The sequence below is a fragment of the Miscanthus floridulus genome, chromosome 8, assembly GCF_019320115.1.
Source record: "Miscanthus floridulus cultivar M001 chromosome 8, ASM1932011v1, whole genome shotgun sequence".
Taxonomy (NCBI): domain Eukaryota; kingdom Viridiplantae; phylum Streptophyta; class Magnoliopsida; order Poales; family Poaceae; genus Miscanthus; species Miscanthus floridulus.
The window spans coordinates 97,461,202-97,487,486 of NC_089587.1; the positions used below are offsets into that span (position 1 = coordinate 97,461,202).

Sequence of the window (26,285 nt, forward strand, 5' to 3'; positions counted from 1 at the left end):
ACCATGCTATGTGCCTACAGGTGTGCTGCATCGCTGGCCTGCCTTGACACTGTGCGCACGTAGCCATGTCACCATCGCCTTGCCATTGATGGCACTATGGCTCGTGGGCCTTGCTGATCGCAAGCGTGCATGTTTGTCGACTAGTGCCAAGCCGTGGGCTGCACCGGTCACGCCAACCGTGTCCCACCAAGGCATGCCCTTACCGAGTCGCTGGCTGCCCCTCCCCCACCGCTTCCACGCTCTCTCTCTCTCTCTCTGTTCTCATCTCACTACCACCGTCGAATCGCACCGGTGCCACAGCTACGAGGGGTCACCTCTCATCAATCCCTCTTGTCTGCGCCTCTGCCTTCATGTCCCCTCTCCAGCCCCCACCCCGCTTTGATTGTAGCTCAGTCGAGCCTCAATTTTGGAGCTTCACCCCATCACCATGCCGTTAAGACCTGTCATCGCCTGCGCCATGGCCACCCTCCACCACTTCACCCCGCGCAAATTCCTCTGCACCACTAGCTTGCCTTGGCTCCCTCTCCACCGTGTGCACACTAGTGGGAGCGCTACCGCCTCCCCACCATTGCTGACATGGCCTTGTCCACCGTGGCACCGTCATGGGTGATCGTGCGCGGTGGCAGCTCGCTCTAGTGCGCCCTGTTGCTCCATATCGCCGCTTAGGGTAGGCGTTAGGGTCGTAGATGGGGTTCGGCTCATTAGTTGGGTCGGTGCGAGCCTTGAGTGGCCGGCATACCGCCTAGTGCCACCGTCCATTGTGCCGGTGAGTGCGGGGCGTCTCGGGGACCTCTTTGGTGCAAAGGTGAAAAGATATGAGGGCTTTGTTGCAAAGTCGTTGTCTATAGAAATAGTACGTGTAGTGTTCGTGCTATTGTCTGATAACGCGAGGGCATTTTTGCAAGAGTGATAGCGTGCGCGGGCTCCTCACCGTCGGCTGCCTCCGCACGTGGGCCGTGCCCCGCATGGGCCTCGTTGGGCCGAAATTGGTTTATCTTTTTTGTGGAAAATAGAAATAGCTTTTTATTTTAATTCTGGGCTAAACTTTGGTAATTAATATAAAATAATGTAGATATCAAAAAATTGTGAAACTAATTTTGTTAGGTTTCCAAAAACATTATCTACCTGTTAGTATAGTTAGTTCATACATATCTATATGGTTGCTAAGGAGCATTAAAATAGTTGAGATGCTTAGTATTATTTTGATTAATAATTGTTGGAATTTTTGTGGTACATTGGTGATAGCAAAACCCTAAAATTTTGATAGTAGCTTCATTGTATTATTATGTGCTCACTGTATTTTTATAGCCCTAGAATAGACTACTTAATATGGTAGCTAAATACCTATTAAGGCTAAAGGAATAATGGCATGATATTGGTTTATAAAAGTTAATCACTTGTAGGGTGAGCTTGAAATCTATTTGGTAGAGATAATGATTAGCTTAGTATCTTAGTCATTAGAGCTAGCTTAGTAACTTAGCAGGTGTATTCTTATTTTAAGAGTTGCTATTGCTAAAATACTAGGTGTTGCATCATCATTGCATGCATGTAGAGAACGAGTTGGTGGAGTTCATGACCGCCGGAGAGCAGGAGTACGAGGAGGTGATCGAGGAGTACGAGGAGGAGGTCCTCATATAGGAGGAAGCCCCACAACCACCGACGACTGATGTAGCTAACAATCCGCCAACCCAAGGCAAGCCCGGTGCATAACCCTTATTTTGAATAATCACTGGATATACATATGTGATGTGCATTTATGTTACATGATTTATATTGAAACTACATGCATAGATAAACCTACCTATGAGTCCTACTAGCATAGGTTGAGTAGCTGCTATGCTTAGGCTATCGGTAGCGTGAGTAACCTACCGTTACTCACAATAGGTGATTATTAGTATTACTCTCATGATAAAATAGTGAAAGAAAATGGAGACCGGGCAGGGATACGGTACGGATATTGGTAGGTGTAATAGGTTCTGTCCCGCGGCCAATGGGGCATAGCTTGGTTACACTATTTTCCTTATCCGTGTCAGTTAAGGACCGCCCATTGCTGTGGATGGTAGTCAGGTCATAGAATTATTATCCTGAGCACATACTTACTTATGGGAGCAGGAAGACTCATTGCTCTCTTGTTGTGGGTTCTGGCTCTTTTCGGACCGACTGATTGGAGGCGGGGATGGTGGAGGTCTAAGCACCACACTGAGTTTGGGACTCAGGAGTGGGGGTTTGGAGTCTAAGTTTGGACAGGGACCTAGATGGCTGGATCCCTTGATAGGAGAGTGGTGGGTTGGTCTTGCTTGTGCCTGGGGTACAAGCAGGGCATATGTTTCGAGGTACCCAGCTAGGATAAATTGGTTCGTGAATTGTCGTATGATACGGTATGACTTGGCTATGGTCTAGCACCGTAGTAAGAACTATAAGATGAAAGGGGATGAATGGATCTGATTGCTCAACTCTTGCTTTAAAGTAGAACAAGTGCTTACATAGAATGGTTAGCTAATGAACTAATCATGACTGCTAATAAAACACATACATAAGGATTCACTACTAGTAATGCTTTTTGTAAAAAAGAAACCCAATGAACCATTAAGCTTATCATATCCTTCGGAGTTAGAAAATTATTCCCACTAGTCGGATAAGTCTTATGAGTACATTGTGTACTCAGGGTTTATTTACCCCTGTTGTAGGTGCAGCTTGAGGAGTGGCTATTGTGTGGAGGATTCTTCTGGTGGGCATAGACGGATCCTTGTATCTTATCGTTAGATGTTTATTTTAATTTCATTGTTTAAATTCTGCACTATGAACTTGGTATTGTAATAATGTATTTCCGAGAACTCTTGTTGTATGAAATATACTAAGTATTATAAACTCGTTCTCATTATTGGATCCTAGATGAAAAACGTGGATTGTTCGAGTTCTCTCTTGGGGTGTGCTCGACGGAACCGTCTAGTGTAGCTTACTTTCAGGGTGCTTAGTGTCTAGTGGAAGACAAACGCCTCCGAAGGTGTGTTATTTCAGACGGTTCTGCCAAAAAATGAAAGGGGGCAAAGCGATGGGCCCTGATGGTATCCCAATCAAGGTGTGGAGATGTCTCAGGGATATAGCTATAGTATGGCTAACCAAGATGTTCAATAAATATCTTTTGATTGAACAAGATGCTTGAGGAGTGGAGAAGAAGCATATTGGTACCAATCTATAAGAATAAGGGAGATATCCAAAGTTGTACTAATTATCGGGGAATTAAGTTGATGAGCCACACTATGAATTATGGGAGAGAGTCATCGAGCAGCGTCTATGAAGAACGACGTAGATATCAACAAACCAATTTAGTTTTATGCCCAGAAGATCAACCACAGAAGCAATCTTCTTAATAAGACATGTTATGGAGCAGTTTAGAGAGCAAAAGAAGGACCTTCACTTAGTTTTCATTGACTTAGAGAAGGCTTATGATAAGATACTAAGAAATGTTATATGATGGTCTTTGGACAAACATAAAGTCCTATTAAAGTACGTGACCCTCATCAAGGACATGGACAACAATGTTGTGACTAGTGTTCGAACAAACGATGGTAACACAGATTACTTCCTGATTAAAATTGAACTTCATCAAGGGTCAGCCTTAAGCACGTATCTCTTTGTCTTGGTAATGGGTGAGGTTACTAGGAACATACAAGGGGATATTCTTTGGTGTATGTTGTTCGCTGATGATGTAGTGTTAGTGAATGAAAGCCAGGCGGGAGTAAATAGGAAACTAGAGTTATGACGACAGACCCTTGAGTCTAAAGGTTTTAGATTGGGCAGAACTAAAACCAAATACATGAGATACACTTTGGCGGAGTTGTATAGGAGGAGGGAGATGTGAGTTTGGAAGGTCAAGTAGTGCCTAAGAAGGATAACTTTCGGTATCTGGGATCGATGCTACAGATGGATAGAGATATTGATGCGGACGTTTGCCATAGAATCAAAGTAGGGTGGATCAAGTGGCGACAAGCTTCTGGCATTCTTTGTGACAAGAGGGTACCACAAAAACTAAAAGGCAGGTTCTATAGAACGGCGATTAGACCGGCTATGTTGTATGGAGCAGAATGTTGGCCTACAAAGATTCGACATGTTCAACAACTGAGTATTGCAGAAATACGTATGTTGCGATGGATTTGCGGTCACACAAGAATGGACTGAGTTCAGAACGATGATATACGTGATCTCCTAGAGGTAGCACCAATTGAAGAAAAGTTTATCCAACATCGGTTGAGGTGGTTTGGCCATGTTCAAAGGAGACCTCCAGATGCAACAGTGCATTGTGGAGTCCTAAGCCAAGCTAATAATAAGAGGAGATATAGAGGAAAATCGAAATTAACATTAAAAGAGGTAATAAAAAGAGATTTGAAAGCTTGGGATATACCTAGAGATCTATGTTTGAATATGAGTACTTGAAAAACAGCTATTGAAGTGCCTAAATCGTGACTTGAGGCTCTCGATGTGTTTCAACTCTAGCCTATCCTAACTTACTTGAGACTGAAAGTTATGTTGTTGTTATTGCTGCTGCTTTATTTACCCACCCTGCCACATTGCCACCTGAATCCCCTGTAACATTCATCATGGAGCTAAGGTTAGTTATATATACACGGGCAATCTTGCTAGTTATTATTGATTGAAACATGAGTACATGACTGTCTGTATTCGTTCATTATTAAGACTTGGAAGCGTAATTTTGCGATTACTACTACATATAAAATCCTGCCTGATTTTTTCCCACCATCCCAGCCGTAAGCTTGGAAATCTCAGGATGGGCCGTGTTGGGCTGGTAATTGGGATGGGGCCGTGCTTTCAGAGTCCTCACTGCCCGGATTCCGGTGGCTTGTGCTTGTGCTTGTGCCAAGTGCCGAGCAGCGGCATCCAGTTCGGTTCGTCGTCCCCACCTGCGCTGCGCCATCGCGAATCCTCTCCTTCCCATCCGTCTCTTCTCCGGCCGATTGCTCCAGCCTCCACCCACCTTCAACTGCCGGCCCGCCGCAGGTGGTCCCGTCTCACCCCGAACCCCAGTGAAGAATCGAGGCGTCATCTCTCCAGCCCCGCCACCATCACCATGGAGGTACTCCGCTCCATCCTCTCTTGCTTCTCCTCCAGCTCCCGCACCCGCGCCCGCCCCGGCGCCCAATCCGTAAGTGTTGCTCAATCGCTTCAAATCGTCGGCCATGCTTCCCAGATTGCGTAACGATTGCCCTTTTTCGTTCCATCCTGCGACCGATAAGCCCTAACCCGACCTTAGTGACGGTACTTCTATTTCCGGGCAGATGCTTGTGTGGTTGTGTTCGTTCCCATTCCCAACCTCTTGCCAACCGCAATCGACCCGACCACAATTCTGCTGCGTATCTATTACAAGTCGTTCGATAGACATATGATTACACTCCAAAGATTTACGAGTCTGATATGCTGTGATTTTCATAATTCGGTCCACTTGTCCACTATAGAGTCTGTTCTGTTCATCCCATTTATTGCGTTGACGAGAAAGAGTGCACAAGAGGGTCAATTTGATTTCGTTCCTCCTGCTACTTCTCTTGATGCAGCATCATGGCCTGTGGTCTAGCAGGGCCAGCGACAAGAACAAGTCCATGGTTGAGCAGCTCCAGAGGTACGGGGTCATCAGGTCGACCAAAGTCGCGGAGGTGATGGAGGCCATCGACAGGGGATTGTTCGTGCCACTTGGGGGCACGCCGTACCATGATAGCCCCATGCCGATTGGGTACAATGCCACCATATCAGCGCCACACATGCACGCGGCTTGCCTAGAGCTCCTGGAGAAGAACCTTCAGCCTGGAATGCGAGCTCTCGATGTTGGGTCAGGTAAATTATTGTGTATTCGTTCTAGTTTGACGACTATACATGGCTGGCTATTGCTGACTCCCGAATCTCAAGGCATTATTTTGTTTTCTTCCATGGCAGCTATGTTAAGACTCCCAGTACCGTGGTCGAGACCGACTAGTTTTAGAGAATGCAGTCAATTCTAGTTGTATTTTGGCTCCTCAGCTGAGAGTTTTAATAACTTAGTTGCTCCTTGTTTCAATAAAAAATCCTAGTAATTTATTGGTTTCAGATTGTTACTTGCATCAGTAAATCTGACATCCTCCCTAATCTGGTCCAAAAGGTTCTAGGAAGTTGTCTTTCTACATGTCCTTCACAAATCACAACTTGCACACACTTTGAAGCTGGAAGATGCAGAGCTGTGTGTCAGCATATATGAGAGGCTATGTTACACGGATACGTCACTGGGAGCGCCTCTGATACGTATCCTCGGAGTATCCGATTTTTTTGTTTTTTTCGCGAATATTGGATACGGCAGTCGATACATATCTGGCTTGTGGATACGACCTGGCCCAATAACAATCGACTCCCTTATCCCTCTGTCCCCGACGCCCTAGCCTCAGATGCCCGCACTTCCGCACGCCCGCGCCTTGCACCGCATCCCCGCTCGCCAGCCACCGGCCACCTGCGACGAGCCTCTGCTCGCCGGCGACGAGGCCTGCTCACCCGCACAGCGCGGTGCCAAGAGGCGGCCACCCGCTGCGCCCTGACGTCGGGAGAGATATACGAAGGGGAGGAGGGTGGGCAGCGTGGAGGCAGTGGCGTGGTGGGGGCGGCGGAGATGTCTAGGGACCTAGGTACGGGAGAAGCGTCTGGATTGGGAGGGAGGACGGGGGAGACGTGCGCTGTCGTTGGGAGGCTGGGAAGAGGATAAGACTGTCTCCAACAAGCCGGACCTAAAAACAAGAGGCATTCGATGGTTTGGGTACCGCACAGTGAAAGAATCCCGGACCCAAAACTACCCTTTTCCAACAGGCGACGCAAATGAGAAGCCGCGCGCCGCTCGCCTCGCCGCGCTCCTCCGCCCGCTCATACGAGCTCCGGCAGAAGGGGCACGCCGTCTAGAACTCCGGCGGGTCGGGGGCGGGAGCGCCCGTGGCCGCGCCCGCGGCGGCATACTGGGAGAAGGAAGGGGTACCAGCGGCGCCCGGGTGCGGGTTGCGTTGCCCGAGGAGGAGCGCGAGGCGGCGGAAGGCGCGGGAGACGGCAGCGTGGTCGGGGCTGTCCCTGGGCGGCAGCTGGAGGATGGCGAGCGGGTCTGGGTGGCCCGAGGGGCCCATGGACTGGGAGGCGAGGAGGACGTCGGCGACGGCGAGGAGCTCGTCGGCGCCGGGGAGGAGCGGGTCCGCCTCCACCGCCGCGCTTGCAGCCGACGAGGTCGCGCGCCGCGAGGAGCTTCTCGGCGATCTCCAGCCAGCGCTTCGCCTGCGCCCGGACGTCGCCGGGGCCTCCGCCGCCGCCTCCGCTCCCGCTCCCTCCGGCGGAGAAGTCCATGGTGGTTTGGGGGGAGGAAATGGTGCGTGTGGGGAACAGACGAGCTCCGGCAGCGTGGAGACGCAGAAGGACGGAGAGAAGACGCTTATTTGCGTCCCGTGTCGGCTCCCACTCAAAATGCGTAGCTGGTTTGCCAACTCCGTTGGAGAAGTGTTTTACGCGGATAAAACACTGTAGCCAACCCATTTTGGGTTTGGGTCACACTATGCGTGATCTGTTGGAGTCAGTCTATGGTCGACGGCAGAGTGGGGCAACCAGGACACTTGTGATTTGAGAATTTGATGTCCTGTGCGGTTGTTCCTGTGGGCTGTGGGCCTGTGGCTGTACCTGCGCTCCTTTGTCCTCTTCCTCTCCTTTCTACTTCAGAGTTCAAGGTGATGTACTGAACTACTACTTGTACTAATTAGTGGTTACTGAACTACTTCACAATTTTAATATGTGCCATTATTTATTAATTTAAAAAATAGTAAAACGTATCCGCGTATCGGGTTTTTTAGAAAATTGCCGTATCTGCGTATCCGTATCCTTCCAATACCCATGCACGTATCCGTATCCATGCTGCATAGATGAGAGGAGAACTCCCCATTTTTTATCATTAGCCTCCCGTTTACCTTAACTTTGAATATTTAGATACAATGCATGGTTATATAACATATTCATTTATTCCAAACTGATATGTAGCTATAAGTGATTAATGTTAATGCTGCCAGCTTCATAGTGGATGAAAATACTCTTGGATTCTATGGGGTTGTGGCCCGGGCAGCGCCGGCTAGGCAGCTCCATTTAGCCCCAGGTGTCCAAAATCAGACTCCTGAGAGTGCTGCCTGCACCAGGCAGTTATCCCAGTCCACGAAGCAAGCAGGCCCTATATTATATGTTTGTTGTGTTGTTAATCTCAATGTGTCTGTTTGTTTCTGGTATTTTTTGCAGGCACTGGATACCTAACTGCTTGCTTTGCGCTGATGGTTGGACCAGAAGGGCGAGCAGTTGGTGTTGAACATATCCCAGAATTGGTTGCTACTTCTATTGAAAACATCAAGAAAAGCGCAGCAGCCCCACAGCTAAATGATGGATCCCTCAGTATACACGTTGCTGGTAAATATTAGCTTGTTTTGTGCTACCATAAACTCAGCCATGTTGAAGCAGCAAATTTCCAACAGGTTCAATGCTGACTTAGGTGTACATATAACAACTTAGTTGCTGTGAGCTGAGTTATTGTTGGGCGTACCTAGTGCAGAGAGCTCCAGCTCTGTGCGGGTCTGGGGAAGGGTGTTAGTGGCAAGCCTTACCCTCGCCTATGCAATGCGAGGAGACCGCGACTCGAACCCGGGACCTTCCGGTCACAGGCGGTAAGACTCGACCGCTTGCACCAGGACCGCTCTGTGAGCTGAGTTATTGTTCAGATGAAAATATCATTTCCATAGCACTTCTCCTTTTTTCTTTTATTGATTGAATAAAAGGACCATGAGGTTGTCCAATACTTCTGTGTGTCCTACTAGCAAGGTTTTGTTATATTGCTTGTCATACCATGAGGATCTCCCCCATTTGTGAGGTTCTTGTCCTTGTATGAGGAATTTTGCAGCGGCTTTAATATTCCTTAGTCTGGCACTCTGGCCTCATGTGCATTCAGCATTGTTGGTTGTTCTATTTACCCTTAACACCTGATGCACTAACAGATGTTTAAAATGGATGCAGATGGCAGGGAAGGTTGGCCAGAACTGGCACCCTATGACGCCATCCATGTTGGAGCTGCAGCACCGCAGATCCCAGAGGCGCTGATCCAGCAGCTGAAGCCCGGCGGCAGAATGGTGATCCCTGTTGGGACAGTCTTCCAGGAGCTGAAGGTTGTGGACAAGAAGTTGGATGGCACGGTCGGCCTAAGAGACGAAACGTCTGTGCAATATGTGCCGCTCACTAGCAAGGAATCCCAGTTGCACGCAAGATGATTGCCCTAGCATGTCAAATGTTATCTTCACCCAGTTAGGGTGAGGCATTCAATCCAATCGCTACCGTTGTAAATATATGCGCTGGCTTGGAAATAATGTAAATGACACATCATGAAACGGTTTGTTCTGTTCAGCTGCACCCGTGCTCGTACTTGTGCAACTTGTTTCTTCAGAGCCACAGCTGCCATCCAAATTTTGTGATCTTAACAATTTGGTTGGAAATTCATCTGGACTCGAGCGACAATAGGTAGGACATTACACTTTCAAGGATGCTGATGCTATATGATACAGCAGCCGAGGGGAGATGAATGTAAATGCTACACGCTTGGTACGGTTTTATACGGCTGATATAAATAATAATCTTTGTTTGCTCCTACGGTTTCACCAACAAAACCTTTTGCCACGATGAGATCTGATCAAGGCATATCTGGATAGAACATAGAAGCCTGCTTGGACAATTCAACTCGTGATGTCGACAAGAATAGTAAAACATTAAGTTCAGCTGCCAAGAGAAGCATCAAAAAGCTATGTGGCAAGAACCAAACATCAGGAAGCTAAGGGAGGGGTCTAGCAAATTGTGACAGCATCAGCTTCCGCTAATTTGTACCATTGCTCCTCCGTTGTGTCTCCGTGCTCATTACAAACAAGCCGTCATCTCTCTTGTACCACCTGCATCAAAAGCCCCTTTGTGGTCGCTCTGCTGCAACATTGACTCGAAGAGGGCGGCCGTCCAATTCCTACGGTGAATTTTAAAAGATAATTAACGTTAGTTCAGTGCTTCCATGTTTACCTTGTGCACTAGTATTGCACTGCTAAGAATTGAAACTATCCTCACCTGTCCATCCAGGGCAGAAATAGCATCATCGAGTTCCTCCTTTGACACCATTGTTACAAAACCGAATCCTCGTGAACGCCCAGATTCTCTATCGTAGACAACAGTAGCATTAACTACTTCTCCATGCTCGCTGAACAATTGCGTCAGCCTAGAGTCATCGACTTGCCATGGCAAGTTGCCAACATAAGCTCTGAAAGCAGGTGCAAATTGTCTTGGAGGTCTCTCCATGCGAGTGCCCCTAGGAGATGCCCTGTTTACATTCAGAAGCCTCCCGCTAATGTCCTATAGAAAAATAAGTTGGTTAGTAATCTATTCAGCACAATTTGTGACATATATGTGCTCTTCTACTAGGTGCAGAAATAGCGCTAAAGGTGTATTTTATTAAGCAGTTAATGATCAAATATGAGGATGCCTATAGTCTACAGGCTTTAAAGTGGTAGATATATGTGCCCCTTTGATCTAAGCCACCAGATAAAATGAGATGAGACTAACAGGACTGCCTCTTCTCCATGAGATGAGATGTATGGTCATCTCAAGTTCTGAACCTCTCAAGGCAGTTCAATTTCCATGTATAATAACAGCATAAGGGCAGACCCAGTGCCAGAGGCTCCCACATGAGTGGGGCCTGGGGAAAGGAAAAACCGAGGCAAGCCTTTCCCCCGCAAAATCTGCGGGGAGGCTGCTTCGAACCCGCGACCTGGTGACTCAGAACATCAAGGAATGCAGAGGATGGGAGCTTTGAGATTTAGTGGATTACAATTCTGTTTTAACTCTGGAGAAGAACAGAGAAACGAGAGGACAGAAACGAGCTTACATAGCGGTTGAACATCTCAATGGCTTTGTCAGCTTCCTCAATAGTGCTCATGGTAACAAAGCCAAACCCACGGCTCTGGCCAGTCTCTCTGTTGTAAATAACCTAAAATTGCACAAAACATTATCAAGCTTACAACCTCAATGGAAGAAATTTCACTAAAGGAATATTTTCTTAAAAACAAGAGTAGCCTAAAAGAATAATGCAATTTCTAGGAACATTTGAAAACAAGTACCATAGACTAAGACGTATGAGTATATGACAGAATCAAACTGGGGAAACACCGCATTCTGAAGGCAACATGAATGTACAGTTGTGCACATAGCAAACAAGTTCATAACGAGTCCATAGACAGAATCAAACGTTTACTGAGCAGTATTTAGTTACAGGAAGCAACTGGAGATCATACTCACAATGAGCAGAGGCTATTACTGTAAATTCTAGGTTTCGTCAAGCACAACATAGCAATTATAACCAACTGAACATCGCACGTCAAAGTCAATAGGAAATTTAGGGGGTGAGGCGCGTCCGGCTCACCTCGGTGACCTCAACGACGCCGGCCTGGTCGAAGAGCTGCGCGAGTCCCTCGCTGTCGATGTCGTAGGGGAGGTTCCCAACGTAGACCTTGGCCTCCTCGGGCGGCTCGACCGCAGCGTACTCCCCCTCACCCTCGTCGCCTGAGGCCAGCACCTCCTCCTCAGCCTCCCCAGCCTCCTCGTCGAAGGCCTCTCCGGCCTCCTCTTCCTCCTCCTCCTCGTCAGCCCACTCGACGCCCGCCTCGACGGCGTCGGAGGAGGCCACGAGGGGCGCGAGCGGCAGGCAGCGGCTGGCGCGGAGGAGGAGCGGCGCGGCGTGGGTGGAGGAGGAGAGGAGCGGGAGGGAGACCGTGGGGAGGAGCTTGTGGGCGGGCGGGAGCGCGGTGTCGGCCATGGCCATGGCGAGGCAGCGGAGGGACATGGTTGCCATGGCGAAGGAAAGGAAGGGAGAGGACGCGGAGGGGATAAGGAAAGGATGGATTTGAGCTGGTGAGGTTTTAGCGAAGCCGATTTGATGCCGTTGTTGGTCCTCCATTTATATCCGCGTTTGGGCTTCTCATTTGGGCCGGCCTAAATGTATTTTTTTTTCTAGATTAGATCCCTTTGGCACTACATTTTTTTTTCAGCTCTATAAGCAACTTTACCGATAGCGCTGAAGCAGTTTTGTTAAATCGTTTGACAAAGATAATTAGAGTTCATTAAAATATGGTCTCACATAATCCTATGTGGAGACTCTCAGACCGAGTTAAAGCCGGGAGAAGTAGTTATTTTCAACTTCGTCCCTGAGAGCACGCTTTAAAGAGCTTTGCATGTGAAGTTGTTCCAAAAATATCTGTTTGGCACAAAACCGCTTCAAACAGCTCATGAGGCCTTAGAGTTATCTTTTAGAAAGAAGTTTTTCTAACCTTCCTGGACTATTAACATCATCTGAAAAAATGGGTGCTTTAACTTTTGCAAAGATATCCAAGGAGGCCGGTTCGTTCGTCCTATTCTGATATTCAGGACCAAGAGGTCCTGGATTCTCTTTCGGATAGGCCCTGAAACGAGAAGAGAAGCTGAAATACCAACGGACCTCTGTCTATTCTCTAATTCACCCGGTTTGGTAGTACCCGTTTTTGGAACGTCGAGTGCCAAAGTCACTGAATGGGTAAGCCACCAATCCAATCCCAACAATTATCGAAACATATTGTTATTGCTCCTTATGTCTATTTAATATGGTTGGTTTTCAGAAAAATCGAGCTCTTCAACCTGGCTTTGCTGGCGTGTCAGGCTTGGCGAGTTCTACAATGATCCACATTCACTCAATGCGAGGGTCCTCAAGTCAATTTCTTTATTTTTCCTACGGGTAATCTATTGGAGACAGAGGTGGTGGGATCATCCCGTCCCGAGTTTTGAGGGCAATAGTCGAAGGCATTGAGGTGTTGCGATAAGGCTTGATATGCAGGACCTGGTCAAGCGCGTCCACTAGGATATGGAGGACACCTTGGCTGCCCAGGGACGACATGTTGCAGCCGTTGTGTGATTGTGTCCGGTGAAGGCCAATCCACCGCAATGGATTAGTGAGTTTATTGATCAAACTACACGAAGGTGGGATAGGGGGTGTTCCTTGTTTGGTGGAGTTGACTCTTGGAGGCATGCTCTTTTTGGAATGCAACCTGGCCAAGTGCATTTGGGCCCTGGAGCGGGACGAGATCATAGAGTTCATATGCCTAAGTACAGAAGACAAGCAGTAATAGATGTGTCATTTTTGTGCATTGTTGGCCCAATTACGGGTCGTGCCATTGACCCGTGTTTTAGATTGTACGTATATTGGCTGGGCTCGTTGGTATCATCCATGATTCAGTTGTCATTCTGTTCACTACAAACTACAAGAAACAAACGCTAACGACGATGGCCGCAGGAGAGCAAGAGAGTAATAAGTATCGGTGTTCATTAGTTCATACAAGCAGAAGCAGGTACTCTGTAGGTTCTACGCGGAAGCTAGCTCATTGGAGGAGCTGAGTAGCATCTCCGTGCTGTCCATTCTGTCCGATCCAACGAGCCTCAGCCGGTCCGGGTACACCTCGACGTGCCCGAACGCGTCGGTGCCCGGCGGGCACTCGAGCGCGGCCTCCAGCGTGCGGTGGTGCACGCCGCGGTCGTCCACGGCGTACCCGCCCTTGTGGTCGTGCCCGGCGAGGCACGCGACGACGCATCCGCCGTGGCGGTGCACGACGTCCATCACCTCCTCGTAGTTCCACATGAGCCCCGTCGGGGACGCCGCGCCGGGGTGCACCGGCAGGTGGCTGCACACGACGGCCTTCTCCCCGCGCCGCGACGCGCGGCGGAGGACGCCGTCCAGCCACCGGAGCTGCGCGTCGCCCACGCCGCCGTTGAACATCACGAACCGCCGGTCCGTGCCCGCCAGCCCGGTCGGGCTGTTCTTGTCGTGGTTCGGGTTCCGCTTCTCCAGGAACCGCCGCGCCGCAAAGGACACCGGGTGGTCGCGCGGCCACCCCACGGCGCTGAAGTCGTACGCGTCCAGCACCACGAACCGGTACCCGGGCCACGGCGAGAAGTCGTAGTACGCGCGCCCCGCCGACGCCGACGGCATCCGCAGCACGGACACCAGCTCGCTCCGGGGCAGGTTGTACAGGCAGTGGTTGCCGAGCATGTGGTACGCCGGCCCGCCGCGGAAGTCGTCGAACTCGCGCACCACCGCCTGCACGGCGGCCAGCGACCTGTCCTTGGGGCAGAAGCCGTCGACGATGTCGCCGAAGTTGATGCAGAACCTGACGCTCTTCTCGCCGTTCCACTTCTGGACCGCGCGCCGGAGGACGGCGATGCTGTGGCGGTAGTAGCGCGGCACGCCGAGGAAGGACCGCCCGTCCGGGATGTCGGCGTACTGCACGTCCGCGATGACGCCGAAGGAGAAGAGCGGCTCCTTGGCCGACGGCCGGACCACACCGTTCGGGTGCGCCAGCATGGATCGACCGAGCAACTGCGATTGCGGATTGAGGAGCAGAGGAGGATGGGACTTCGAGGCGCAAAAGAACTATCTGCCGCTCCCTTGCACCGGTGCACGGTGCGCCTCTCGTTTTTGGATTAAAAAAAGCGCCATAACAAGTGGGTGACAGATAGCACGATCGACGGCTGGGATTAAAGCGCCAATTTTGTTTTCTTAATTAATTAATAATTCATTTATTAAACGAGGAACAATTCTGAAGGGAAATAAATAAACAACCTATTCATTTGGGCCTCTATGATAGCCGATCGTTTTGGGCCTCAAGGGCTAGAAGCAATCGCTTAGCAAGGGCCCACGTGGCCCGTCCTGAAGCCACGCACAAGGCGACCCCACGTGTCAGTGTGACGCCCCCCAAAGACCGGCACCCCGCCGGGTCCGAGGCGCATCGCGGCATCGGCATCGCCACAAACCATCTCACGCTCCCGCACCCTCTCCTCCTACCCCATTCCTTCCGCCTCCCTCCCCGCGCCGCCGCTCGCCGGAGCCCCGCGTCTCCGCCCGCGCCGCGCCCTGCAGGTAACTGCTCCGTACCCCTGATCCCTTTGGTTTCCGCTGGTTCGTCCCCTTCCCAGGCATCTGGGGTCTCCGATCTGGTGATCTGCTCTAGCCTCCGGTAGTTGCGGACGACTCCTGGGTCGGGTATTGGCCTCTTGGGGCCGTAGGAATCGGGCGGCTAGATCTGTGCGAATCATATCGTGGGCATCCGGCACTTCATCTCGCGTGCTTCACCGAAGTCATCGTTGTCGTCCCTCTGCATTTCACTGGGCTGGAGATCCCTCCATTCCAACCTGAGTCGATTTCTGTTTGTTTCCTTTTGTTTTGCTTGTTACGACGCGCTAGGTTGCTAGTTGTGTTCTGCAGAACCATTTCCTCGTTGTCTATGATCCCTAGAGTGCAAAATCTAGCCTTATTAATCTGTTGCGGGTTTGGGTATTATACTGAAGAAATTAGCAACAAAGCCTCCTGATTTTGTTCTCGTAATAATGTGATTCTGTTTCAAGTGAATTCACTAGATTGGTCGACTATTGTCACTTCGTCAGTGGGATTGAAACGTGCTCCTGGTAATTGTTGAATCAAAACCATTTGTTATGTAACTAAGTCATCATACTGGAATTTGCAGAATCCTCGATGGCTGCCGCAAGGGGCATTAACCAGCTTCTGAAGAGAACTCTCCACAACCAGTCTGCTGTAAGTATTTTGGTGAACTCTTTGTTTGTTTGCTAGTTTCTTTAAATTGCATCCATATTCAATCTTCTTATCATGTGATTTTTATTTCCACATATCCATCTTGGGTGCACCATCACAATATGGAATCTGACTGGAATCTATTGCTCATGCTTAAAAACAAATCATAGTAAACATGCTTAGCCTGTTGGAATCTACACTATCTCCATCAAGTGATGCTTAAAAACAAATCATAGTAAACATGCTTAGCCTGTTGGAATCTACACTATCTCCATCAAGTGATGATGATAAATCACTGCTGCATGTGTTTCTTGTATGGCTCTTGTTTCTCAGTTTTGTCTTCTCCTACTGTATAGATTTGAACCTGATAACATACATTATGGTACATTTTAAAGTTCTGTTGGCTGGACTTTGACTATTTATCCTGTTTTTACTGTCGCCCTCCATTCTGAATCAAAACTAGTACTTCCGGAAATCAATTTGTTATCTAGAAGAGCATGTTTTCGAGTTGGTTAGACAAGTACCATTTTTCTGTGGGTCTCGATTGTCTCTACATTGTTATCATGCTCTTCAGGGTTCATCGCTGCTTTCTTCATTTCGAGGAAAGCATGAAGAGTCCTCTGCTGGACTGAGAGCATTGGCTCTTCTTGGAGTTGGTGCCTCTGGTCTTTTTAGTTTTGCTACAATAGCATCTGCTGATGAAGCTGAACATGGCTTGGCAGCCCCAGATTATCCCTGGCCACATGCTGGCATCATGAGCTCGTATGATCACGCATCGTAAGTCAACCATATCCTCTCCTTTTCATGAATCTTTATTTCATATATGATATATGACATGGCTTGGTGTTTACAAATTCGTGCAAGTTTTATTGATGAAATGTGGATTGTTGCACAGTGACAACCTTTTTGTGTACTGTGGTATATATTTCTTAAATGACATGTCATACTAATTTAAGAATAAAAGCTGAAGTCAATATTTAGCTGTCTTGTTTCCAGGAAAAAATCTTACTGAAGTGCTAGTACCTTGTTTTCTTGTATGCTGCTCTAATTTATGTTAAAAATATTATTGTACAGAATTCGGCGCGGGCATCAAGTTTACACGCAAGTTTGTGCCTCTTGTCACTCCATGTCCTTGATTTCGTACCGTGATTTGGTTGGCGTGGCCTATACTGAAGAGGAAACAAAGGCAATGGCTGCTGAGATTGAGGTAGTTGATGGTCCTAATGATGAGGGTGAAATGTTCACCCGCCCTGGTAAACTGAGCGATCGCTTCCCACAGCCTTATGCAAATGAGCAAGCAGCCCGGTTTGCTAATGGTGGTGCATACCCTCCGGACCTTAGTCTCATCACAAAGGTAATTGCAGCAAAATTTCTTGCAGTGATATGGTGTGATCTTTCATTGCATATGGCTTACTGTTCACAATGCATTCATTCAGGCAAGGCACAATGGTCAGAACTACGTTTTTGCTCTTCTTACTGGATATCATGATCCACCTGCTGGTGTTCAGGTACTTTCCTTGTTTATTTATTGTTTCAATCTGCTTTACAGCTCCGTGATGTGTTCTCCAGTATCTGTTTATAAAATGGTTAATACAATCACTTATATCACATGATACATTTCAAATCCTCCTTGATATACAATCACTTATATCACATGATACATTTCAAATCACTGCATCATACTCATGCACTGTGTTTTCTGTTTTAATGATGTTGTATGTTGAAAGCACGGAACTGCAGATTATGATGTTTTCAGTGCACAATCCTTTATGTTCTATGAGCAATCTAGTCCAACTGTGTGTCCTATAGATATTGAATAAAATATTTCTTGATTCTGACAAAGGATGTATTATCTTTCATACTCTTTTGCATTTTGTATTTGCCTTATACCTCTGTTTCAAAGGTGTCGCCTAGGCCTAGAGTCCAGGCAAGGGATCTAGTTACGCCTTGTCGCCTACGTGATAAGGCATACCCAGCACGCCTTTGTTTGCCTTGTCGCCTTCGAAACCATGCCTTTTACTATCTTGTAATCAACCATAAAAACTTTGGTTGATTTGCATCCTAGATTCGTGAGGGTCTGCACTACAATCCCTACTTCCCTGGTGGTGCCATAGCCATGCCCAAGATGCTTAATGATGGAGCTGTTGAGTATGAGGATGGTACTCCTGCAACTGAAGCCCAGGTAAACTTCTACTGTCATTGTTGATTTCTGTACTTTTGAATTGTGGGGCAGGACTAAAGTTTGATCGCTCATATTTCCCTCACAGATGGGTAAGGATGTCGTATCATTCCTTTCATGGGCAGCTGAGCCTGAGATGGAAGAGAGAAAGCTGGTAACAACCTCGTGACTTAAATCATTCAGGTTGCTCTGTTTCTTTTCAATTTGCTACTCCATATCCTAATCACAACCAACTCAAAATCCATTGTAGATGGGAGTGAAATGGATCTTCCTACTATCACTAGCGCTTCTCCAAGCTGCCTACTACCGCCGCATGAAGTGGTCAGTCTTGAAGTCCCGTAAGCTGGTCTTGGATGTTGTCAACTGAGGACTACCATTACCCTTTTTTATTTGAAATATGTTGAGCCGTTAAGGAGCATTGAAAATAATGAATTTGTGATGTACAATTTTGCCACTGGGGCTAGGTTCTTTGCCTAGAAATTGTTTTGTTTTCTTTACTCTGCTGAGCTGCAAAAGCATTTCGCCAAGGGGTACATTTCACGTTTTTTTCGGTTGGCAATGCCTCAATGTTATCAGCAATCTTCTAACTTAACAGCTATGGGAGTTGATAAATTCTTATGCTATTGAATACTCCTATTGTATGTCTGGTTCTCACTTGCCGGAATATTTTGTGTTTGCTTATTCAGTTATTCTGTGGTGCATGGATATGGATAGATCTATTGCAGGTGAAAAACACGTACTTGGACAGGGCATCTGGGCATGCCACTACAAAACACCTGAAGTTTTGCTGTCCTATGTTTGAACTGCATGGATTGGTCCATGATTTTACAGTTTGCACCGTGAACTGAGCGCCGCTTCGGCGAGCTTCTTCAACTCTGGCCTACCTCTTCGGCCTCTCCCCCTCTTTTTTCTCAACTCTGGCGGGTATACAGAAGGGGTTTTGTGGGAGGTAGGGCGGCTAGGCGGTGAGGACAGGGGCGGGCGGCGGCTTCGTGTTCTGGTGGCGGTGGATTCTGTTGGGCCAGGTCGGGGTGGGGGTGTTTTGCGGCCGACCTCGCAGGAGTTGGAGAAGTGACCGTAACTCATCTATACAAAACTAGCGTATGGGAAAAAAAATCTTAGTATTTGTCAGTTTTTCTGCGTCTGGATTTTGAGTTGCATGCCGCCAAGATGGGTAAAGTGTGTGTACGTTTACAGTGGTAAATGTGTACACGCATATAAACATCTGTATCTGCTTTAATATTGTGTTAAAAAAACTTATTTTTTGAGAAAAAACTTTGTTCAAGGTACAGTCAGACGTGCGAGTAGAACACCCTTCGCATTTGTCTTCCTCATCAAACTGTTCCTCGTGTACTTGGAAGACATATTCATTATGTTTTTTTTTCCAATCAACGAGGAAATGAAATGAGAGAGGAAAAAGGAAAAACGCTTCGGGTCCGGCCGTCCGGGACCCGACCGCTTGTCTGATTGTTCTCTTGCGGTCGCGGTGCAGCCCGAGAGCGCTGGCCACTCGTTCGCGAGCCTCACACTGCCTGCTGCTCGCGAGCCCACGCCAAGGCGCTGCTGGCCATGCCCGGAGCCGCTGCGCTTGCGCCCACGCTCGCGTCGGCGTCGGCGAGCAGCTCCGCGTCCACGTCCGCGGCCGTGGCCTCCTCCACGTTGGTTCCGAATCCGACGAGCCGAGGCGACCCGCTTTTAACTAGCAGGTCGTGCCGCAATGCTACTCCACTTGTTCCCGTTGCGGCAACCAGTCGTCACGTGCGCGTGAGCGGCTGCCGCGGCGCGCCTCTAGTCGCCAGTCCCCACCACGCTCGAAACCCTCGCCTCCGATTCGCGTCTTCGGCAGCGGCGGCGGCGGAGGGGATGGCTGCGGAGGCGAGCACGGCGGATGCGGCGTCGGCAGCCGAGGCGAAGCCCTTCGCTGTCCTCTTCGTGTGCCTCGGTCAGTCCCCTCAACCCTAGTCTCTGCTCACCTCCGGCTCCGTCTCCGTACATGTGGATGCCAAACAATTCGGGTACCAATTCCCGGTTTTCCCTGCGTCCGTGCGGATTGAACTCACTCGTTGTTGTGTCGTCTGATGGCCTTCGGGTATTCCTTGGAATCTGATCGAAAATAGCCGGTAGCCATAGCCTTGTATTCCCATCTTAGCACCACAGCTACTATTCTCACAATTTATCGGCTGAAGGTTTGGAGATTTGGCTTGTTGATGAAAAATCAATTTACCCAGCAGCGCGATTAAGAATTTCGGATGACTTGATCCTAGCAATCTAATGCTTAGCGATTGTGCGTATTGATTATTGAACTATGTAGGCGCTACAACTATTTTTTGCATATGCTTGGGTAGTTGGGTGCCTGTTCAGTTGTGGATAATCTCATCAGAATGCCTTGTCCTGGATGATTTCCCGTTACAGTGTGGACCGTGGAGGTATCCGAGTTATCGATGCATTTGTATCTGTCTGTTCTCCAGAGATTTGATGTAAATTATGTGTACAGGAAATATTTGCCGGAGTCCTGCGGCTGAAGCTGTGTTCCGGACCCTCGTAAGCAAGCGTGGGCTTGACTCCAAGTTTCTCATAGACTCTGCTGGTACCATTGGGTATCATGAGGTTGTATCATATGTTTACTGTGCTCTTTTGTACATTTATTCAGATCAATGATGGCATCAGTGCTAATGAGGTTTTTCGTGGGTTTAGGGTAATAAGGCAGACTCAAGGATGAGAGCAGCTTCAAAGAAGCGGGGGATTGAGGTCACCTCAATATCCAGGCCTATCAGACCCTCAGATTTTCGTGATTTTGATCTTATCCTTGCAATGGACAGGCAGAACTATGGTTCTCTCTCAGACCCTGTTATTTGTGTTCCAGTTTTATTGTTGTATGCTGCTTGATGCATTGGAGCATTTCTGTTTTGAACAATATGCAGAAGATATATTGAACTCGTTTGAGAGATGGAGACGCAAGGAGCCCCTCCCTGAGAATGCACCCAATAAGGTTAGCGTGTAGATTATTAATCTCAATTTGTCTCGTGCAATCTTGTCCAGCTAGAATTTTTATCCCATATGCATTTTGTCATTTCAATTTTCTAGACATGTCCTTTTCCCTTTATAGCAGAAACAAGAGTGAGCCATGTGAGCTGATGTGGATACTAAATTGAACATCTATTTTACTTTCTTTGCTTATGTTTTACTGTCTGTAGACTGGTATAGTGTAGCCTTCTTCACGTATTTTAACATTACAATGGGTGAAAACTATGATACCTGCAAAGAGTAAATTGTGATTGTTTTTTTTTTGTCAGTTGTTCACTTAATTAAAAGAGCATATCTTGTATCTTGTGCTTGACCTTATGTAGCATTTATTCTTGCCGTTAGCCTTTTTATGTAGGGAAATTACTAATCTAATATTGATACTTTTTGTCAACTTAAGGTATGTGATGGCATCATTTTTTTTATATGTTTTCTTCATTCTTGAAAGTTCACACTTACTGAATTGGTACTCATGTGTTTATTAGGTTAAGCTGATGTGCTCCTACTGCAAACGACATACTGAGTATGAAGTCCCAGATCCTTATTATGGAGGCCCTCAGGGATTTGAAAAGGCTAGTAGCATGATGTACTTGTTAGTTGTTAGCACAAAGTTTGCAATCATGTTCTCGATCTTATTAGTTGAGATTTTGTCCCAGTGACCAATGAGTATGAATGCCATGGCCTGTCTCCACTAATTAATCACTCGGTTTTTGTTCCTGTCCAATTAAAATAGCTTGTGCATGAGTGTGGCATACCTTTAACTATATAAATAAACAATTATGTAGACTGTAGTGACTGATGACCTGAGATATGCTCAGTTCCACCAATGCCAAGTATTTGTGCACTAGTGTGAACTTTACATGACTTGTATAATCATTACATGCCAGCATTCACTTATATAGTTATCGACTATGATTATACCTCTGAGATTTAAGCAATTTGTCTTCTTCTGATACAAATTGTCAAATCAGGTCTGGGCACAACTACATTATGCCCAGGAGTTTGCATGAGCAACTAACATGAGATACAATAAGTCGGTAACAAACTAGTATGGCACTAACAAACCTCAGAAAATGAAAATGTCCACAACCCTAGATATACATTTGTTGACAAGCTGATACTGGATCACCAATCCACAGCTATGCTGAGGCCTGAGATATAACCTTACTAAGCCCCTTGGATGTAACAATCATTTTGCCATAATATTGGCTATAGTCATGCATTATGTCTACAAATTTGCTGACCATGCTTACACAAGATCTACATGAGATGCGCAGCTGTGTTTGATATCCTTCTTTTAATAAGTGATGTTTTGGGGCTTTCAGGTGTTGGATATATTGGAAGATGCTTGCGAGTCCCTGCTTGATAGTATCGCTGCAGACAATGCAGGCATTTCTGGGTGACCTCGATGTAAATCTCTACATTCAGACATCTTTTTTTCAGACACACCAAAGGCTGCAGCATCCATGCAGAACTGGAGTATTTGGTTGGTATTCATGTACCTAGGTCTTGGTTTGGTTTGTATATACCACTACCACCATCCTTGGTCATGTGATAAGTGACACACAAAAACATGCTCATCATCATTCTGTATGAACATCTTTTTTTTCGCATAAAACTGTATGAACATTTCTTCCCTTTGTTTGAACTTTGCACTGCTTTTCTTTATACCCACTACTACACTTAGGCCCTGTTCGCTTCTCATATACGGTCTGTTCGTTGGCTAGTTTCTGGGCTGATAAGCCCAGCTGATGCTGATTTGTTGTGAGAGAAAAATATTGTTGGCAGGTGATAAGCTCTGGCTAACCAACAAGCGAACAGACTGATAATCCATACTTTTTAGCTTTTTTTTAGCTGAAACAATGTTTTTCTCTTATAACAAATTAGTCGGAATATTGTTTTGTCTTGTTTTTTTAGCGAAGCGAACAGGGCCTTAGATCACCCATCATCAATCTAAAGGAGCAAAAGACTGCAACTGCAACCATCAATCGTCACCGGGCGACTGCGGCCACCATCAATCGTCACCGGCGGTAGCACTGCACATGCAAGAAGAAGCCACCTGGCGATTGCCCCCTGGCCGCCGTGTCGTCGGCCATCCACAGCCTGCCCTCCTTCTCCGCCCTGGCCTTCACCATGAACTGCGCCCCCGAGCCCGCGCTGCTGCCCTGGCCACCGAACCACCAGTCGTGCACGTCCCACATGACGTCGACCACCTCCCCGTTGGCCAGCACGGCGGCGCGGTTGCCGCGGAACCCACAGCCCACCCGCCGCACCTCAGCCACCTTCTCGCCGTCGATGGTGACCCGCAGCTCCCCCTCGCCCCCGCCCCGGCACGCGTGCGCGGCCACCTCGTGCTCGTCCCCGCCCTCCCGGAACCTGAAGCGTGTGACGTGCGCCGCCGCCGCGCACCGCAGCTGCTCGCGCCGGCTGACGAGGAGCGCGGCGCGCGCGCCGCTCGGGGCGAGGCCGAGGCGGCGGGAGAGCTCGCGCGCCGCGCCGCCGGAGCCGAGGAGGAGCGCGAGCTCGGCGTCGGCCACGACGGCGAGGCAGTAGTCGCGTTCGGGCTCCGGGGACGACGACCCCGAGGCGTACTTGGCCTCCGGGTGTCCCAGTGCACGCCGACGGCCGTCCCGGCGCCGGTGACCAGCGACCGGCTCCCTCGCCTCTTGTGCAGCAACAGGACAGGCCTTGTCCTCGCCGGCGGCGGCGGCGACGGCTTCGGCGCGTCGGAGGAGTTGGCGCCGCCATCGTCGAAGGCGACCGCGACGCCGGGCGCTCCGGCCGCGCTCCGGGTCCACGTCACCCGGACGAGCATCTCCTTGCCCGAGGACAGCAACGCCCTGTACACGCTGGTGGTGGCCGCCTGCAGCGCCCGGTCGAGCGCGCCGTGGCCGGAGACGGAGGCGGCCGCGGCCGCGACGCTGACGGAGCCGTCGCCGAAGCAGGACAGCTCCCTCATTGCTCGCCGCCGCCGCCGCCTCTTGATTCGGACAGCAGGACAGCAATGGCGACGCAGAGCAAAACGATTGACCGCTGCAGCGGGCGGGCGCGAATCTGCTGCGAATGCGAATGCGAATGCGAATGCAGTGGAGGGAGGCGAGGAGAGAAGAGGCCGGCGTTTTAATCGGCGGGTGTGTCGTTGGCTGAGCTTGCAACGAGGTGGCAGTCAGAGGATTAATTAACGGCAGAACCACCCGCCGGTATCTTCAGGTTTAGGACCTGTTTAGTTGCTCTCCAAAACACCAAATTTTTTAAGATTTCTCGTCACATCGAATCTTTAAACGCATGTGCGAAGTATTAAATATAAATAAAAAAATAAAACTAATTACACAGTTTAGACGAAATCCACGAGATGAATCTTTTAAGCCTAATTAGATTATGATTGGACACTAATTGCCAAATAACAACGAAAACGCTATAGTAGCGTTTTGTCAAAAAATTTGGCAACCAAATTGGCCCTTAGTCAAATAAGGAATTTGTTAGGCCTTATTTAGATTGAGGTTAGGAATCAGTATTAGGTACTGTAGCACTTTCGTTTGTATTTGATAATTATTGTCCAATCATGGCCTAACTAGGCTCAAAAGATTCGTCTCGTAATTTACAATCAAACTATGTAATTAATTATTTTTTTTATCTACATTTAATACTCTATGTATGTGTTCAAAGATTTGATGTGATAGAGAGAGAGTGAAAAAACTTGCAATTAAGAATATAAAAATATTCGGAATAGCAGAATAAGAAATGAAAAAATGAAGAAAAGGGAACCTAATCTCACCTCCTTCTGTACCATAAAGAAAATAACCCGAGTCCCTAAAGAAAAAGAAGTGTCTCTATTTAGAGATTTATCTACTTAGATGAAAAAATAATACTCCTTCTATATTATTCTAGAATATGTATCCCAATCCATCTCGAGTCATTTTTATCAATACCTATTCGGTAGATCCTTTTTTCTGTGTCAGGAACCAAATTTGAACTGGTGACACGAGGATTTTCAGTCCTCTGCTCTACCAACTGAGCTAAAACTTAGAGAATTCTAGTCATTAGGATTTCCTTTTATATGAAATAAGCAATATTCGAGAATTTCCTATAAATATAGGTTTTCTTTGGAATTCAATCAATCAATTACGAAACAACAGAGTTCTTTTATTTTAACAGAAAGAAATGCAAAAATAATTAGAAAGTAAAATTATTCAATCTTTTTTTGTATTTTAATAAATATTTTTTTAACTAATAACTAGATACTGAAATTCTTTGATTCACTTTTTGAATTTAAGTAACTAAACCGCCTTAGTTAAAGTGTTCGGCAGTTTGACCAAATTATATTCCATTTTTAGCTGTCGTATCGTAGCCTGCCGCGCTACTAGCAGGCTGGTTCGTTTAGCCCTGATTCCAACACAGATGATCAAAGATTGTATAAACTAACATAACATTTTATATTACAGCATGTTCGCCAGATCATATTTGATTTATAAGCTATAATTTATCAGTCAATAAATAATATTTTTTTTCACATTAAACCTTTCAACAATTACTTATAAGTTACACCAGCGCAAACGAACAAGCCGATAATCCATTCCCTGGAACCGAATAAGGCCTAGGTGAACTTTGCACGACGCCATGCATGGTGGCAGCTGACAGAGCAGCCATATCAATATTCCGGCCCAATGTGCTTGACGCCCTAACTCAGTTTTATATTTGATTTCTGTCCCACCATCTCTAATAATAATTGTTTGTCATTTTTTTGAGGAAAATGTATGTTTGGGCGTTCGGCTGGCAAGCAAGATACTGGTCGACCAAATCGACGCCACACGCAATTCGCGATGCACGAACAGATATCTTATCCACGACACATGATCGTTCCATGAGCTAAGCAATGTTTGGAAACATCAGACATATCTCTGGCTGAGGTGGTTGGTGTCGACACAGAATTTTGTCCCGTGCCAAGGACACACGTAGCAAGCTGAAAGAATCCGCTCGATGAAGCTAGAGATTTTCCTAGCTTCAGTGCAAGGGTGGTCGATCCTACACACTTCTCCTGAGATGTGCTAGTCAATTTAACCCTGCAATTGACAAGAAGAGAAAGCTTATCAGTAATTAAGGGCGAAACTTGCCGGTGTTGCCAGACAGTCCCGAATGTGCGGCTCTAAGAGCCGATATGAAAGGAGATCGACTAAATAGTCGCTTTCAGCATATTCATAAGAATAAATCGGTTAAAGCTCATTGGGTTGTACAAGAAGAATCGGTTATCATTCAAGATAAATGTCGTTATTTGAGCAAATATTAATCAATGGCAATAAGATGTCAACAATGATTGGTTTATGCTAAGCCAATGACTGCAAGTAATCGAACTCTTTTATAAAAGAAACAGTTCATCGTCATTCAACCATTTAATAGAAATAAATATAATGAACA

General features: G+C 47.5%; 5 protein-coding genes and 2 pseudogenes across 7 annotated transcripts; 3 read left to right on the forward strand and 4 right to left on the reverse strand.

The window, feature by feature from the left end:
• The first annotated feature begins 4,959 nt into the window (after nucleotides 1-4,959).
• On the forward strand, nucleotides 4,960-9,466 carry LOC136477055 (protein-L-isoaspartate O-methyltransferase-like). 3 transcript variants are annotated; one of them, XM_066475067.1, is made up of 4 exons: nucleotides 4,960-5,092; nucleotides 5,568-5,844; nucleotides 8,287-8,451; nucleotides 9,052-9,460. In XM_066475067.1, exons 1-4 carry the CDS (start codon nucleotides 5,087-5,089, stop codon nucleotides 9,300-9,302), a joined length of 699 nt encoding a protein of 232 aa, XP_066331164.1. In that variant the 5' UTR covers nucleotides 4,960-5,086; the 3' UTR covers nucleotides 9,303-9,460. The 3 variants fall into 3 exon arrangements, with proteins under 3 accessions (XP_066331164.1, XP_066331165.1, XP_066331163.1); XM_066475068.1 differs by having other exon boundaries at nucleotides 4,975-5,092; nucleotides 5,591-5,844; XM_066475066.1 differs by having other exon boundaries at nucleotides 5,032-5,161; nucleotides 9,052-9,466.
• LOC136477056 (uncharacterized) lies at nucleotides 6,239-7,939 on the reverse strand (annotated as a pseudogene).
• Nucleotides 9,467-9,729: 263 nt separating the features above from the next.
• On the reverse strand, nucleotides 9,730-12,000 carry LOC136477054 (28 kDa ribonucleoprotein, chloroplastic-like). Its single transcript, XM_066475065.1, has 4 exons — nucleotides 11,486-12,000; nucleotides 10,952-11,053; nucleotides 10,138-10,419; nucleotides 9,730-10,039 (listed from the first exon to the last, which is right to left on the reverse strand). Exons 1-4 carry the CDS (start codon nucleotides 11,912-11,914, stop codon nucleotides 9,977-9,979), a joined length of 876 nt encoding a protein of 291 aa, XP_066331162.1. The 5' UTR covers nucleotides 11,915-12,000; the 3' UTR covers nucleotides 9,730-9,976.
• Nucleotides 12,001-13,275: 1,275 nt separating this feature from the next.
• LOC136473030 (manganese-dependent ADP-ribose/CDP-alcohol diphosphatase-like) lies at nucleotides 13,276-14,529 on the reverse strand. Its single transcript, XM_066470729.1, has one exon. The coding sequence runs from the start codon at nucleotides 14,447-14,449 to the stop codon at nucleotides 13,454-13,456; it is 996 nt and encodes a 331-aa protein (XP_066326826.1). The 5' UTR covers nucleotides 14,450-14,529; the 3' UTR covers nucleotides 13,276-13,453.
• A 349-nt stretch (nucleotides 14,530-14,878) lies between these two features.
• Nucleotides 14,879-18,497, forward strand: LOC136473031 (cytochrome c1-2, heme protein, mitochondrial). Its single transcript, XM_066470730.1, has 8 exons — nucleotides 14,879-15,004; nucleotides 15,609-15,676; nucleotides 16,248-16,450; nucleotides 16,748-17,027; nucleotides 17,110-17,181; nucleotides 17,739-17,855; nucleotides 17,941-18,006; nucleotides 18,103-18,497. Exons 2-8 carry the CDS (start codon nucleotides 15,617-15,619, stop codon nucleotides 18,217-18,219), a joined length of 915 nt encoding a protein of 304 aa, XP_066326827.1. The 5' UTR covers nucleotides 14,879-15,004; nucleotides 15,609-15,616; the 3' UTR covers nucleotides 18,220-18,497.
• Nucleotides 18,498-19,365: 868 nt separating this feature from the next.
• On the forward strand, nucleotides 19,366-22,510 carry LOC136473032 (uncharacterized). Its single transcript, XM_066470731.1, has 6 exons — nucleotides 19,366-19,794; nucleotides 20,347-20,459; nucleotides 20,547-20,682; nucleotides 20,774-20,841; nucleotides 21,359-21,445; nucleotides 22,199-22,510. Exons 1-6 carry the CDS (start codon nucleotides 19,422-19,424, stop codon nucleotides 22,274-22,276), a joined length of 855 nt encoding a protein of 284 aa, XP_066326828.1. The 5' UTR covers nucleotides 19,366-19,421; the 3' UTR covers nucleotides 22,277-22,510.
• Nucleotides 22,511-22,822: 312 nt separating this feature from the next.
• On the reverse strand, nucleotides 22,823-23,885 carry LOC136473033 (uncharacterized; annotated as a pseudogene).
• Between the last annotated feature and the right edge of the window lie 2,400 nt (nucleotides 23,886-26,285).

Excerpts from the sequence above, each read along its gene's own strand:
- LOC136477055 (XM_066475066.1), top strand. The coding sequence starts at position 5,087 with ATGGAGGTACTCCGCTCCATCCTCTCTTGCTTCTCCTCCAGCTCCCGC. Across the intron at positions 5,162-5,567 it reads CCCGCCCCGGCGCCCAATCC|CATCATGGCCTGTGGTCTAG; the intron begins GTAAGTGTTGCT and ends CTCTTGATGCAG. Across the intron at positions 8,452-9,051 it reads CCTCAGTATACACGTTGCTG|ATGGCAGGGAAGGTTGGCCA; the intron begins GTAAATATTAGC and ends AAATGGATGCAG.
- LOC136477054 (XM_066475065.1), bottom strand. The coding sequence starts at position 11,914 with ATGGCAACCATGTCCCTCCGCTGCCTCGCCATGGCCATGGCCGACACC. Across the intron at positions 10,420-10,951 it reads TTGAGATGTTCAACCGCTAT|GACATTAGCGGGAGGCTTCT; the intron begins GTAAGCTCGTTT and ends ATTTTTCTATAG. Across the intron at positions 10,040-10,137 it reads TTTCTGCCCTGGATGGACAG|GAATTGGACGGCCGCCCTCT; the intron begins GTGAGGATAGTT and ends AATTCACCGTAG.
- LOC136473030 (XM_066470729.1), bottom strand. The coding sequence starts at position 14,449 with ATGCTGGCGCACCCGAACGGTGTGGTCCGGCCGTCGGCCAAGGAGCCG.
- LOC136473031 (XM_066470730.1), top strand. The coding sequence starts at position 15,617 with ATGGCTGCCGCAAGGGGCATTAACCAGCTTCTGAAGAGAACTCTCCAC. Across the intron at positions 15,677-16,247 it reads CTCTCCACAACCAGTCTGCT|GGTTCATCGCTGCTTTCTTC; the intron begins GTAAGTATTTTG and ends CATGCTCTTCAG. Across the intron at positions 17,028-17,109 it reads ACCTTAGTCTCATCACAAAG|GCAAGGCACAATGGTCAGAA; the intron begins GTAATTGCAGCA and ends GCATTCATTCAG.
- LOC136473032 (XM_066470731.1), top strand. The coding sequence starts at position 19,422 with ATGCCCGGAGCCGCTGCGCTTGCGCCCACGCTCGCGTCGGCGTCGGCG. Across the intron at positions 20,460-20,546 it reads GTACCATTGGGTATCATGAG|GGTAATAAGGCAGACTCAAG; the intron begins GTTGTATCATAT and ends TCGTGGGTTTAG. Across the intron at positions 21,446-22,198 it reads GCCCTCAGGGATTTGAAAAG|GTGTTGGATATATTGGAAGA; the intron begins GCTAGTAGCATG and ends TGGGGCTTTCAG.